General features: G+C 41.3%; 1 protein-coding gene across 1 annotated transcript in view; it reads left to right on the top strand.

Moving 5' to 3' along the window:
* The first annotated feature begins 761 nt into the window (after positions 1-761).
* Positions 762-14,234, top strand: part of sf3b3 (splicing factor 3b, subunit 3) — a 46,347-nt gene continuing 32,874 nt past the window's right edge. The window contains exons 1-11 of the mRNA XM_080001934.1: positions 762-873; positions 1,217-1,381; positions 1,664-1,819; positions 2,791-2,961; positions 8,462-8,634; positions 10,598-10,739; positions 12,095-12,207; positions 12,461-12,598; positions 12,906-13,009; positions 13,110-13,275; positions 14,046-14,141. Coding sequence (XP_079858060.1) covers positions 1,312-1,381; positions 1,664-1,819; positions 2,791-2,961; positions 8,462-8,634; positions 10,598-10,739; positions 12,095-12,207; positions 12,461-12,598; positions 12,906-13,009; positions 13,110-13,275; positions 14,046-14,141 — 1,329 coding nt within the window. The 5' untranslated portion in view covers positions 762-873; positions 1,217-1,311. The remainder of the gene's footprint in view (positions 874-1,216; positions 1,382-1,663; positions 1,820-2,790; positions 2,962-8,461; positions 8,635-10,597; positions 10,740-12,094; positions 12,208-12,460; positions 12,599-12,905; positions 13,010-13,109; positions 13,276-14,045; positions 14,142-14,234) is intronic.

The raw sequence follows: 14,234 nt of genomic DNA, 5'->3' as shown, positions 1-14,234 counted from the left end.
AGTTGTTCGGTTTTTCACTAATATCTGCTCCATATGTGGATCAATTTGGTTGAAATTTAAACCACCAATTCACCAATTCACCAATTCTCAAATTGCTTCTTCACCAATCCATGCGACACACCGGTTTAAACGACACCTTAACCGTGTTCGTAGCTTCTGTCATTATTGTGTTCCCGATGGTTTTAGCCGGGTTGGACATAATTTGGCGTGAAATGCATTGGACGGCGTCTGTGATATCGATCGGATTTGGTCGATTTTCCCAAACTTCCGCTCTGTGTGTGGATCGATAAATCGCTGAATGAAACTTCAACCGAGAGGTGTTTCAACAAGACGTGTTAACCGGGTTCTGCCTTTCTTCTGTTCCAAATTGTTTTAGAACAATTTGAGAATTTTCCAGGAACAATAACAACAGGGTTAGGGGTAATATAATAAAATATGTACCTGAGTCTTTAAAATTGTTATGCACAAAAAACGCAGTCAAGATGTTTGATATTCATTGGTTACAGAAAGAGCTTAACTTAAGCTTAGCTTAACTAATGAAGTCGTTTATTATTATTATTATTTTTTTTTGTCATGTAGTTTATTTATAGGACGTCAATAAGATGATCTGCAGAGGGAGTCGTACCGTAGTTATTTGGACAAACACTTGGTGCCACCCATTGGGGAATCAGCGCCACTACACCTTTTAGGTTTGGGGCGGGGGGATTTACCGTCAGGCAGTTTGCGGACCACAGCAAGCGTGTGACGCCATCGTCGTGGACGAAGGACCCACGCGGTCGGCGGCCGTTCGTCGCTGTTACGAACTTGCACAAATGAATGTTGCGAATGAGCATCTATCCGTCTGACATCCGAACCATCGTACCTCCAACACCGGTAAAAAATATTTCGTCTTAACCCGCGCGCCATTCGCAGTCAAACAGTTATTTTATGCGCGCAAGATAGAGCGGTGAGTTTAAAGTATACGTCTATAAAAAAAAGTGGCGCTTTCTATGAATGAGAACAAGGGCTCGTTAGCCGTAGCATGTTAGCTAAATCATCATAATAATAATCTGTAGACCTACCCAAACAAATGCAACGCAAACGAGAGCAATAGTTTTGTTGAATACATATTTACATACATTTCATTTTCCAATTGAGTTCTTGGCTCGCGAATATTAAGTACTCGGTGTTTCACTGTCCGCGACACTTGATATGTTTCCTCTATATGTATCCCCAGGTCGGCCGCGCTTCCCTGTCCCTCAAGTTTTGAGCTGGACTGAGGGCTCTGTGACCAGCTCCCGGAGACCCAGAGGAAACCGCTGATTTGCAGCCATGTTTTTGTACAACATCACCTTGCAGCGTGCCACTGGCATCACCCATGCCATCCATGGCAACTTCTCAGGTGAGGATCAGGATCTTAATTCGCCGAGTCCAAGATGTGCAGACATTTTGTTTTCTGTGTTTGTACGATGTGTTTGTCATTTTAATCTCAGAATTATTGTTTGTCGTAGTTGACTGCACAGGCCGACAGTAATGAAGTGATGAGTTCCTCATGTCTCTTCTCTGACAGCAAATCAATGAAGAGAACTAGAACATCTCTGATCGAAATACAACATTTTTACTTTGGCTGTATCAAGTGGCGGGTTGTTGGTATCTGACTTGGGATGCTTTTATTTTCTGCTAGGAACCAAGATGCAGGAGATTGTTGTTTCCCGGGGGAAAATTCTGGAGTTATTGCGGCCGGATGCCAACACAGGGAAAGTCCACACTCTGCTCACAATGGAGGTGTTTGGAATTGTGAGGTCCCTAATGGCGTTCAGGCTCACCGGTGGAACCAAAGGTGTGTAATCAATTGTTTTTGTAAGAATGTGACGTGTCAGTCACCCCGATCAAGACTGACGTGAATAATGGCAATGGTTGATGACGTGAAAATGTTCAGTGGAACACAGACGGGCAGATTAAAAGGAAAGTCGGAGAGAGGGAAACCTTTAAGTCCCTGTGAAGTGAATTCAGTGATTTGTTTCCAAATACACCATAAATGTTAGAAAGTAATTGCTGAAAAAATGTGGAAAGACTGAACGATGTAAGACTGAATTGTGCAGTTACACCGTTAAAATGTTTCATGGTGTAACGTTGGTGTGGTCCGTATTTTTTCGGTAGGCCTAAATCATGATTCCAGCGGTCATACTTGGCATGGTCCCACCCCTAACACTATATAATCATCAGGTTGGAATAAGCTTACAGCCTGGAGTTTGGGATGAAACACAGTTTTGGGAATGAACACCTGAAGGTAAAAGGTAGAGCCCAACCAATATATTGGTTTGGCCGATATTTCGGCCATTATTAGACTTTGTTGACCACATCAGGATCGGCACTTATGCAGCCAATGTGTACCGATATTTAAATAAGTATAATGAAGAATGAAAAAACATTGATTATTTATCCTGTACTTGTCTGTTTTACACAACTTTTAAGTGCCTCACCAAAATAAGCGCAGAAGTCCGACTAAGCATCCATGTTTGTCTCACGTTTAGACATGCCTCTCTAAGCAGGAGGCGATGCTGTGTCTATGGGAAGCTGGAAAACTAATTTGTTTCGGAAGTGATGTGTTCAATGAAAATCAGAAAATGTATTTAATTTGATATCATCGTTTACATTTTTACAGCCTGTTTCCGCTGCTACAACACCATCCTAGGCGAAACACTGTATTTCCTCTCTTACACCTCCCGCATTTAGTTTCAGATGCGTGCTGTATTATGTCAGGCCATTATAATTCCATGTCTAAGACCTGAATGTGTGTGTTTATCTTAGACTATATCGTCGTGGGCAGTGACAGTGGTCGCATTGTCATCCTGGAGTACCATTCCTCAAAGAACATGTTTGAGAAAATCCACCAGGAGACGTTCGGCAAGAGCGGCTGCAGGCGTATCGTTCCCGGCCAGTTCCTGGCTGTCGATCCCAAAGGCAGAGCTGTAATGATTGGTAAGACATATTGACATCAACATTTGTATTTGTAGGGAAGTTACTTTTAGATTCTTTGTTTTTTTATACTTATGTGATCCTTATATGAGATCCTTATGTATTAAATTCAGTTATTCACAGAGGGGGATCTCTAGACAGTTAAAAATACACCACCAGCATATTGTTCAGATGACACTGCCGTTAAAGTCATACACTGCTCTACATGTGGGCTCAGTAGGATATTACACAGACTTTGTACTAGAGAGCTGGCAGGGTAAAGTCAGTTTAATGTCCGGTCCAACAGATTTGGACATTTGCGTTCTCACATAATGGGTAATTTCTAGATAAGTTCAGAGTTGCAGTGCATGTGTGAAAGCAGCTTAAGTTTGGTTTGAAATTGCCTGTATAAAACCTGCGGTGTATGATGTGCTCTAAATTACTTTTTATTAATATATATTGTCATTACTATTAATCTTCTATGAGAAAGTGAGGGCTTGTAGTGGATTACAGGATAAGTAAGACTGCACTTTTGGAGATGTGCAGTCAGGCTGGGAAGTCTGCTGCCGGAAAATAGTTTTCTCGATGCCAGTGAGATGCTTATGGGCTGGACAAGGCCATGTGTAGTGCTGTTGAAATTTGCATGGGGTTGGGCGAACGTTTCTATTTTTATATCATCAAATCCTGTCTACTGGAGATCACCGATATGTGAGCCGATGGCCAGGGGGTGGCGCGACCAGGAGGGGAGGGTGGATGGGTCTCTCATCCCTTGTTATTGATTTAGCCCTGTCAACTCCCATTCAACACTAGCTCCGAGAACACACAGAGGGGGAGAAAGAGAGAGGCAGCGGTAGAACTATGATACCGTTTTTACACCAAAATTAGGATGTAAACCCACTTAAAATAGGTGTTGACGCCTTTCCCATTGCCGGGAAAAGGTTATGCCTTTTTGGTCTTGTGTGTCGTGTTAATGGTCTCGAACATGCCGGAAAAGTTATGTCATGTATTGTTCCAGTATAATTGGGAACAAATCAGTAGAAGCAGTACGGAGTATCCATGGCCGGCAGCGCCCGATGCTGGTCCTCCGGCGGCGGGGAGCAAGGACGCTCCTCCGGTTCAGAGACCATGTGTGTGGCGGTGCTGGAGCCCCAAGGAGCCCGGCAGGGTACGTCGGGGTTAAGGCTTAACGATTTTATAAAGATAATCAAATTGCGATTTATTGTTTTTTTTAAGACCATTATTGCAATTGCCATTTAGTATGATCTTTTTTTGGGATTTGATGAAATGAGGTTAATTGATATGGATAACATATCTTTATTTAACTATTGAATAAATAAAAACTTCAATCACAGTAGAATATTGAAATTTATCAAATCTGAAAATGAACATTTGGAAAATAAGCCGTGTTTCAGCAGAATTGTATTTCATAAAAATGTTGCGCGCATATGTCCACATACATCCTCTTTGTGTGTGCAAGTGAATGAGCTTTGTCTGAGCGCCGCTCCGTGTACTCGACAGGGACAGCTTGATGTTCATTCAATTAAAAAAAAAAAAAAGGTTACAGGCAAAAAAATGGACAGTGTCTTCTGGAAGAGGCTCCAGCTCTATAAGGGGTCCCAGGCATCGCCAGGAGCACACGCTGCGCACCGTGGCCCAGGCCGGCGCCACGGAGAAATTGTACCAGTTATGCACGGTTTAGTTCCATTAGGAGACTTGAAATAGAAACACATTGTTCTGGCACGCCGAATCTGATTGCAGGCACCCCATTGCTAGCGCACGCATCGCTGGCACAGACATCGCTGGCGCACATCTTCGATACCGTCGGAGAGGGCACAAATTGCACCCCGATCGCTCCCTCGGCGTAGTGGGAAAGGGGTATCAGTTTTAGTGTGATCATCACCTGACAAGGCCTCCACCCAGAGCAGTGGAGCCGCAGAGGGGAGGGAGGGTGGGGTCAGGAGCACTTGATCCTGTGGAGGAGCGTGGGAACGTGCACATACACACTCGCACGCACAACTTAAAAAGCATTCATAGATTGAGGGTGTCTTTTTAACTTAATTTTAAAGAAGTATACACTTAAAAAGACGTACTCAATAAGAACTTGACGGTAAAAGAAGGAGAAACTCGGCAGCCAGAGGAGTTGGCAGTGGCTTTGCTTTACATCAAGATGAAAAAAGAAAAAAAATTGTGAAATCAAACTCAAACAGTGGCATTTATTGACAGTATCCGTATTTCCTTTTGTGGCTTTTATTTACCTCAACTTCCATTTGGCTGCCTTGATCCTCAAAATAAGTACATATTAACCCACATTTATTAATTTTTTTGTTCGGAGACACTGGAACAGCCTGGAGACACTGGAACAGCCTGGATGCACATTGGACCAGAGATCGTTCTCTCACCGTTACGCAATCCACTGTCCTGATCCAAGGCAGAACGTACCCTAGTTGGGTTTCAAATGTTCGTCCGCCTGAAGTCCGCCTCCAGCCACGACGCAACATCATTTGGATCAATTGTGACAAGGGGTGCTCTCAGAGCGAGAAAAAGACTAAATACAGAGTTTGGAGTTGGGGCTTGCACTGAGAACCCTGCAAGAACCCTCATCACCGCGTCAATTTGTTCCTATCTTGTTCTGAAAACTTATTTTTGGTCCAAAACTTCTACTTCTTTATAATTGTACCTCCACCTTAAGTTGACACTTATGCATATCCGTCATATTGGTTTGCCAGGGTTTGAAGAGTGGAACAATTTAAAATAAATAAATAAATAATAAAAAATAATAATAATAATTAATAAAAAATTTAAACGTAAAGCAGAGTACTGTTCCGATTTCAAAGTCAGTTGTTAAAAGTTGTATTTTTAATTGATTTAGAACAGCCTCAATAGAATTGTCTATTTTGTCGGTCGCCATTGTTGTTATTACCCCTCCTTGGTTCCGGGCGCTGCACAGCTTGACAGCGGCGTTAGTGCCCCTCGTGGCATTGACTAGCTAATCATTAGTCCCCACTGCCGTGCTCATTGGACCGATCGTTTTTGTTTTTTTTAACTGAGAAACCGCTGTTTCGTGTCATGATTTCAGACCAGAAGAATCAGTCAACTCGGTGGAGTGAGCGAATTCTAAGGTCTGGACCCAGGCAACCGTCCTGGGGCATTCGCGCGCCTTGCCGATTCCGTGCCCAGAGAGCAAACATCTTCTCTCCCTCAGCGTCGCATGGCGCTCGCAGACTTTATTACCTTAATAATAACATTCTAATCTTAGTAGTATATTCGTTTTTATTAAATAATTTATTCTCTGTTTAGCATTTTTTATTGTTATCATTGACATTAGTATTTAATTTGGATTAAAGATTTGGAATAATCATCTCGAGCGTGACTCAGCATCTGACTGAGCTTTGAAATGATTAAACCTTTAAGCTTTCTGCAAGCAATACAGTCAAAGCTATGTGAATAAATATTTATAAAAGATTATGAACATTTTATCCAAGATATTCAAACATTTAAAAATATATATTTAACAATATTTCCTCTATTCAAACAATGGTTCCCTTTTTAAAAGTCTGTCTGTGCTTGGTGCAACAATATCAGAGCATCATGTCCCATTTTACATTATCTTATTTTTAATATCAGAATCCAAATCATATCCACAACGTTAACTACTGTTATGGAGCGCAGAGCAAATTAACTATTTCAATTTACTCTAAACTCGTGTTGATTAGCTGCTGAGCCCTGTTAAATAATGGAGCGGGATGTCTGCCCGCTGAGTCAGAGGGCGGACATGGCGCTCCACCAGAAACTTCTACAGATTCTACAGATTATTTTTTATCAAATCTTAGTTCTGATAATAACTTAGTTAAAAAAAAAAAATCACCATCGGAAAAAGCTATTGCAGACCATCCCCTCTTTTGTCAATAAAGGACCCGATCGCAAATCAGCACACGCCTAATTTGCATAACAAACAGGATTTTTTTTCCTATAGGCGGCTGCATATAAGAAGTGCCGACCCGGCATCAATTCTTGCTCCCTCCTGGTGTTTCATATTATACACAATAATGATTAAATAAAAGGGGGGGGCTGTCTCCTAAAATGGTCGCAAAATGCAACTAAATGGTTGCAGTCTGGAGCCCTGCTATTGTATTAAATAACTAATTAAAATTTTAATACTTAATTGTGCTGCAGGGCAAGAGATAATTTTGTGACACAGAACACAAAAACAATTCTAACAAAAAGGCAGCTGTCACAATGTATAATAAAGAATACAACAGCAGAATACTTTTCGCCAAGGGCATTCTTATTAATTACATTTTCTGAGTAATACTTAGCCTAATTTATGTGGCTTTAACCAACCAACCGCTTTGTTATTTTTAATGTCGGCAAATCTCTTCATTTATCGAATTGCATAGCCTTTGATAAATAGATGGCGATTGACATTGATTGAAAAATCTGAGCATTGAAACGGTGTCAGTGCAGTTTACCGTGTTCTGAAACTGGAGGGGGAGCGGAGGCTCTCGCCCTCTGCTCAGAGCTGTCGAGTAACCACTGGTGATCGGATCTCACCTCCCCGCTCTACATCCGGTGCAGGGATGTTAAAAGGGGCAGGTGCTCAAAAAAAAAAAAGAAAAGGCACATGGACTCCCAGCTCCACACTTAAAAAAAGCAAAAAAAAAAAACGGGCCTGATTGAAAAGGGCTCAGGCACCCCCCCCCCCCCCCTTATTAAGTTAAACCAAATTCAGAGAATTGGAGCAGTTAAAAAAAAATAAAAAATTTAATTTCTCCTCCAGACAATGGAGTGCGCTGCCTCCTGTGTCTTATAATTTTAGATCTATTTACTTTTGTTTGTTTCCTACTTGTATGAATGTTTTTTTTAAACACAACCTAATTAAGGGACTGTTCACTGTCAAAAAAAAAACCTGACAGTGGGGACGCATGTCTCCCTGTTGTTTCCGTTACTATGGGACTTCATTTAGTAAAAAACTAGATACTGTACTTGTAAATAATACATCCTCACTTATGGAACGGGGAGACCACATTTGCCAATTACATTATATTCTATGCCCTCACAAAGCGAGCAAAAGAACGATCTGGCTCTCGTGACGTCAAACACGACACACCAAAAAAAAAACCATCTGCTTTATCATCTTATAATGCTCAGATGACATCCTCATTGTGGTATGAAAATGGAGGTTTGAAATTGAAGATGACCAATTTGATGTTCACATGTATACCAGTATACACACAAAGATTCATGGAGCCAGCTCCCATCTGAGAGCAGATTTATTTTTTTCTTTATTTTTTTGTAAATGAATACAAGACAGAATCATAGGATGATCCAATAACATGTAAGATAAATAGGATCCAGACATGTCACTTTGGTAATTAGTATTATTGCTGCGGTTATATGGTTGTTGTTATGGCTAACTTATATGTTAGTTTTGGTTTTGTTTTGTTATGCCTATTTACTAATTTGAACATTAATTTGGTGTTTAAATGTTCATGTTGAATATTTAAATGAGGTCCTCTGTGTACAGGAGCCATAGAGAAGCAGAAGCTGGTGTACATCCTGAACAGAGATGCGGCGGCCAGGCTGACCATCTCCTCGCCACTGGAGGCCCACAAGGCCAACACGCTGGTATACCACGTGGTAGGCGTCGACGTTGGCTTCGAGAACCCCATGTTTGCCTGTCTGGAAATGGACTACGAGGTGAGCTCCTGAATGTTGTTTAGTGTTAATGAGGTTGCTGTGGATATGAAGAGTTTCACATGTCTCTTCTCTGACCATTACATGGAGAAGAACAGTTGTTGTCTGATCACAGCACATATATGCAAATACTGTATATGGATACATGCATGTGGCATCAGTAGTTTAGGGAAATCGGGCAGTAATCGGGCCATGAACAGCCATTTTACAGTCCGATTTCACCCTTGTCTCAAGGCTTGCACATTTTCATATGATGGAGGCAGATCATCCGTCACTATTACATAATAAACCAATGAAACCAAAGTTGGAAATTACAAAAACAATTCAAAGTTGGTGCATTTCATCAGTTCAATTGAGGAAAAATAACAATCCACCCAGATTTTGGGGGTGCGGTGTGGCGCAGGAGGTAGAACGGGTTGTCCAGTAGGGTCAGAGGGTTCCTGGTTTGGTCCCTGGCTCCTTCCTGGCAGTTCGCCGAGGTGCTTTTGAGCAAGAGACTGAACCCCTATCTGTTCTCGATGAGAAGGTGTGGGCCTTGCACAGTCGCCGCCGCCATGAATGTATGGTTGAATGTAAGGCACCTATTGTTACTTATTATTGCGCTTTGAGTGGTTGCAAGATTAGAAAAGCGCTATGTAAGATGCAGTAGAGCTATCTTTTCTCCAAACAAAGCAAATAAAAACTCTAGATGTATTTAATTTACTCTGTTTCCTACTGCTCTGCTCTGAAGCAGATCATAGATCGCTCCTGAAAAAACATCCCGCCTGTGTTCTTGGGGTCCGGTGGCAAGTGGCCCGGCACGGTCCACAAGCCGGTGGTTGGAAGCCTCTAGGTTTAGAGGACATTCCGTCGCTGATGGTCGGGTTTATTTCCCACTTCCATCGCCACATCAGTGGAATTAGTGAACATTCTAGTCAAAGTCTCAGCACTCTCCCTTGTACACAGTGAAACGCTGGAGGAGAGGGAAACGCGCTGGTGCGTCTCCACCGACGCAGACTTTGCACGTCGTTACCGGGAATATTTCTCTCTAATGTGCGTTGACTGCAACAAACTGGATGAACTTATATTGAATATTATACTAACTTATTTTGCTCACCGCATGTGAATTGATTCGCTAACGTTAGACAAAACATTTAGAATCAGTTATTTATTTATTAAAATAACACAATCGAATGGCAATTTCAGTGATTTATAATAGTGATTTATTTTAGTATTCTAATTCTATAAGAATTTTCAATTTTGTTCCTGGAGCCCTACTTACTAGTAGTAGTAGTAGTAGTAGTAGTAGTAGTAGTAGTAGTAGTAGTAGTAGTAGTATATTTATTTGTTTTTATTAATTAATTTATTCTCTGTTTAGCTTTTTTTTTTTTTTTTTTTTTTTTTTTTTTTTTTTAAATCCTCTTTTCAAACAACAGCTTCCTTTTTAACGTCTGTGTCTGTGCTTGGTGTGAAAATATTTCAGCATCATGTTCGGTTTTACATTATCTAACCTTTTAATATCACAATCAAATCATATCCGTAATCGTATCTATTTTTACGGAGCGCAGAGCAATTTCACAATTTAAAATTCACTTGTGCTAGTGCTAGTAACTTCGTTTAAAAAAATTGCCTTAATATCTGTGTAGGAAAAAACAACCGATTATCCCTTCAATCGTCGATACACGATCCAATCGCATATCTGCACAAGGCTAAGATGCAGTTCATTTACCATTTTTCACCAACTAATGTCATGACCATGGCCGCCCAAATCACATTGATAAGGGGCCCATTAAGCCATTTTTCTGCATTTGGATGTTACGTATTATTAGCATCTTGATGTTATTGTCTTAAAAACAACAGCATTCATCTCAAAGCTGCACTTGATCCCACTTGATATATCAAAATTAATGTGTGTTTTGGATGGAACCCCCCTTTGTTAGCCTGTCAGTGTGTTTAACCCCCAAACGTTTTGCATGTGATTGTCCAGGAAGCTGACAACGACCCCACCGGGGAAGCGGCTGCCAACACGCAGCAGACGCTGACGTTCTACGAACTTGACCTCGGCCTGAATCATGTGGTCCGCAAATACAGCGAAGCCTTGGAGGAGCATGGAAATTTCCTGATCACAGGTAAGGATTTTCACAAGCACCGGCCTAGTAGTGAGTTTACATAGGGCTAATTCTGTTTCACCCGGTCTTGTAATGTCGGCGAACATTGACAAATAGGTTTAGGTTCAGATTCTGCGAGAAGCCTGCGAATCTGGCTGATCCCAGATTCGCAGGCTTACATTAGGGACACCTTGACCAGGTTACAAATGACCTAAAGACACTTGGTGGCCACGCAACAGGGGAAAAGCAAATGACAGAATTAACTTGTAGTAGCTTGTTGAAAAAGCTATTGCCTACTTTTCACAGTGTGTCCCTTGTCTGACATGTCTGCCTCAAATCATATCTTTGACACTTGACATGATGGCGAAGGTTGAGGTCTCTAAAACTAAGTTCCTAAACTGCATTGTTTCATGTGCTTTATTTGTCGTGTGCAAAACGTTGTTAGCCATGAAATTCACACTGCCATCTCAACAACACAAGTAGAAGAATAAAGTAAGAAAAAGTAATGATTATATAAAATACTATAGAAAGGTGGAGGTGAATAATTTAATAGATTAATTACAATAACACTTTGAGAAAAGTTTGAAAATAATAGTTTAGCAGTGATTCTCTTGAGGGTCTAAAAACATTTGGGTCGTGCTACAACTCTGGTTTTACAAATGAAGAACACGAGTTCTTACTATGCCTTAAGCTGTGTCTAGACAGCGCAACTGAATACGTTGAAAGCCCTTTTTAACCAACCAAGTCATAACTTGGCCCTGACAGGCTGTGATCAGGCCACCCATCATATGGCCCACCCCCCCAGTATATTACTGGGTCACCACTGAAATTGACAAGCAACACAACACATTGATAATTTGAACTGTATTACTAATAAATGCTTTGGTAATAAATTTACAGAAATAAGAATGTTCTATTTTATTTTAAAGGAATAAGTCATAAAGTGGAGTAGTGTTTTAACAGAAAAAAAACATTAAGTTTAATAGTGCTTTGTTAAACCGCAACACAGACAGCTGAGCTTGTATCACCTGACTGTAACCACTCTCAATCCAATGCTCAATCCCAGGAGGTAGCCAAACCCCTATTAGAATGCGCTTTAAGACCATTTGGGGGTTTTTGGGGGCGCGCATGCCCTCCACATAGACCAAGAGTACCCGGACAGGGCACAGAGTATGTAGCCTCTTGTCCTCCTCTGATCCAAAGGGAGGAGGAGAAAAACGAAGAGAGATCAATCGTCGCTGATTTAAATCCCGCCTCTATGTTCTTGTGCGAATGTGAGCTATGCCAAGATTTTTGCAGAAAAGTCTCCCTGTTGGAACCTGAACTGTCAACAAAGCGCACGTAAAAGCTAAGTCTATCCTGTGTCCTTTCTATAGTCCCTGGTGGTTCGGACGGACCCAGCGGAGTTCTGATCTGCTCTGAAAACTACATCACCTACAAGAACTTTGGAGACCAGCCTGACATCCGTTGTCCTATTCCACGACGCAGGGTACACACTTAGCATAAGATTATATTTATCGAATTTATATTGGACATTTTGCAGGGTATCTTTTACAAAACATAACATTTGGGCTAAAAATTAAAACATTAAACTAGAACCTATATGCTTAAGTGAATGTGGCCTGCTATCTGAAACACTTCTGACGGTAATTTTTCACTCTGTTGTTAACGTTTCTTTCTTCTGCTCTCTTCCTGTCCCGTTGTTATCTTCCTATCCTGTCCTTCACCTGCTCTGACGGCAGAACGATCTGGACGACCCGGAGCGCGGCATGATATTTGTTTGCTCGGCCACCCACAAGACCAAATCCATGTTCTTCTTCTTGGCCCAGACCGAGCAGGGCGACATCTTCAAGGTCACCCTGGAGACAGATGAAGAGATGGTGAGCATGGGCATATGGGCATTTTTTTAAGTCAAAACATCAAATCATCTAAAGTTACACCACAAATAAACAAAGTGAAGTACATCTGCTGTAGTTTTGGGATGTGACTACTAGGGCTGTACCCGACTCAGAATTTTGTCAGACGTATCAAATTCGGCTGTTCAATGCGAATATTCAGAATTTGAAAGTAGCCCATAATTACATGGCACAAGTAATTGGTTACAATTACAAATGCCCACAAATTGTTTGAGAGTTGAAGGGAGGCATTTATTAAATGTCAAAGAAAATGTGTTTTTTCTTTCCCTAGGTCACAGAAATCCGAATGAAGTACTTTGACACAATCCCCGTGGCAACCGCCATGTGTGTTCTCAAGACCGGCTTTTTGTTTGTATCGTCCGAGTTCGGGAACCAGTAAGTCTCCTTAGTCTCTCACCCTCTAGTTCTCTATCTCAGTATATTTTCCTGCTGGTCACCATTTAAACCCTATTTTGTTTACTTTGCCTTCATCTAGCTACCTGTACCAGATAGCGCACCTGGGCGATGACGATGAGGAGCCAGAGTTCTCGTCAGCGATGCCGCTGGAGGAGGGAGACACCTTCTTCTTCCAGCCCCGGCCCCTCAAGAACCTGGTGCTTGTAGACGAGCAGGAGAACCTGTCGCCCATCATGTCCTGTCAGGTGTGTGTTGCCTCCTCGCTGCACACGGTCAATGTTCTGCAGGTTTACGCCCAAGCCGCAACTATTCTGAATACTCACCTACCAAGGTTTGTGCAAATCCATTGATGTGATGCACAATTAAGGTTCTTGTTAACAATCCTAATTAGGAGTGGATGATATGGCCAAAATGTGATATAAGCCCGTATAACAGTCCACAAAATGGATCACCTTCTTGGTGATTCGTATTGTTCTTGCAAAATATTGTAATGTAGGGAACTGCATCATTAAAGGCACACAAGAGTGCCACAAGTTTTACTATTAATACAATTTTAATATTTATCCAATACATGGCAGTATTGTAATGATCACTCAGATCTTTTGACCAATAAGCTTATATCTTGGTACACTTTAGGGCTAAACCTGCCGAACGTCCCTCTTTAGCTTGCCCCATAAGATCTAAATATGGGGCCATGTTCTTGAATCCCATTAATGGCCGCTTGAGGCAATATTTTTTGATGTTGCTCTTCTATTTTTCAAGATTCTGAAGAGTGTGGTCCTTTCAGTATGGCTTTGAAAGTGTGTTTTGCCAGAATATATATGATCAATATTATTTGAACGTTAAATATTTTTATTTGTAATTAGTAAATTTGATTTCAATTATTTTTTTTTAGTTTTTTTTTTTTTTACTGCATTATTCTAACCCAAACAGGCTTAAAGAAAGTTTACCACCTTTAATGTGACGTCATCAAAATTCACATAATCCCATCCCTTGATACTGTTCTGTTTGACAGATTGCTGATTTGGCCAACGAGGACACTCCTCAGCTGTACGTGGCCTGTGGAAGAGGACCCAGGTCTACTCTGAGGGTCCTCAGACATGGACTGGAGGTACACATGTTATGCTTATCACTGTTGTTGGCTGAGGAAATGATGAATTTTCATGTCTCTTCTCTGACTGTAAAGTGAAGAGTTCTCAACTCC

The sequence above is a fragment of the Zeus faber genome (assembly GCF_960531495.2).
Source record: "Zeus faber genome assembly, chromosome: 6".
In the NCBI taxonomy this organism is placed as follows: Eukaryota; Metazoa; Chordata; class Actinopteri; order Zeiformes; family Zeidae; genus Zeus; species Zeus faber.
This window is presented reverse-complemented; position numbering and strand designations above follow the sequence as displayed.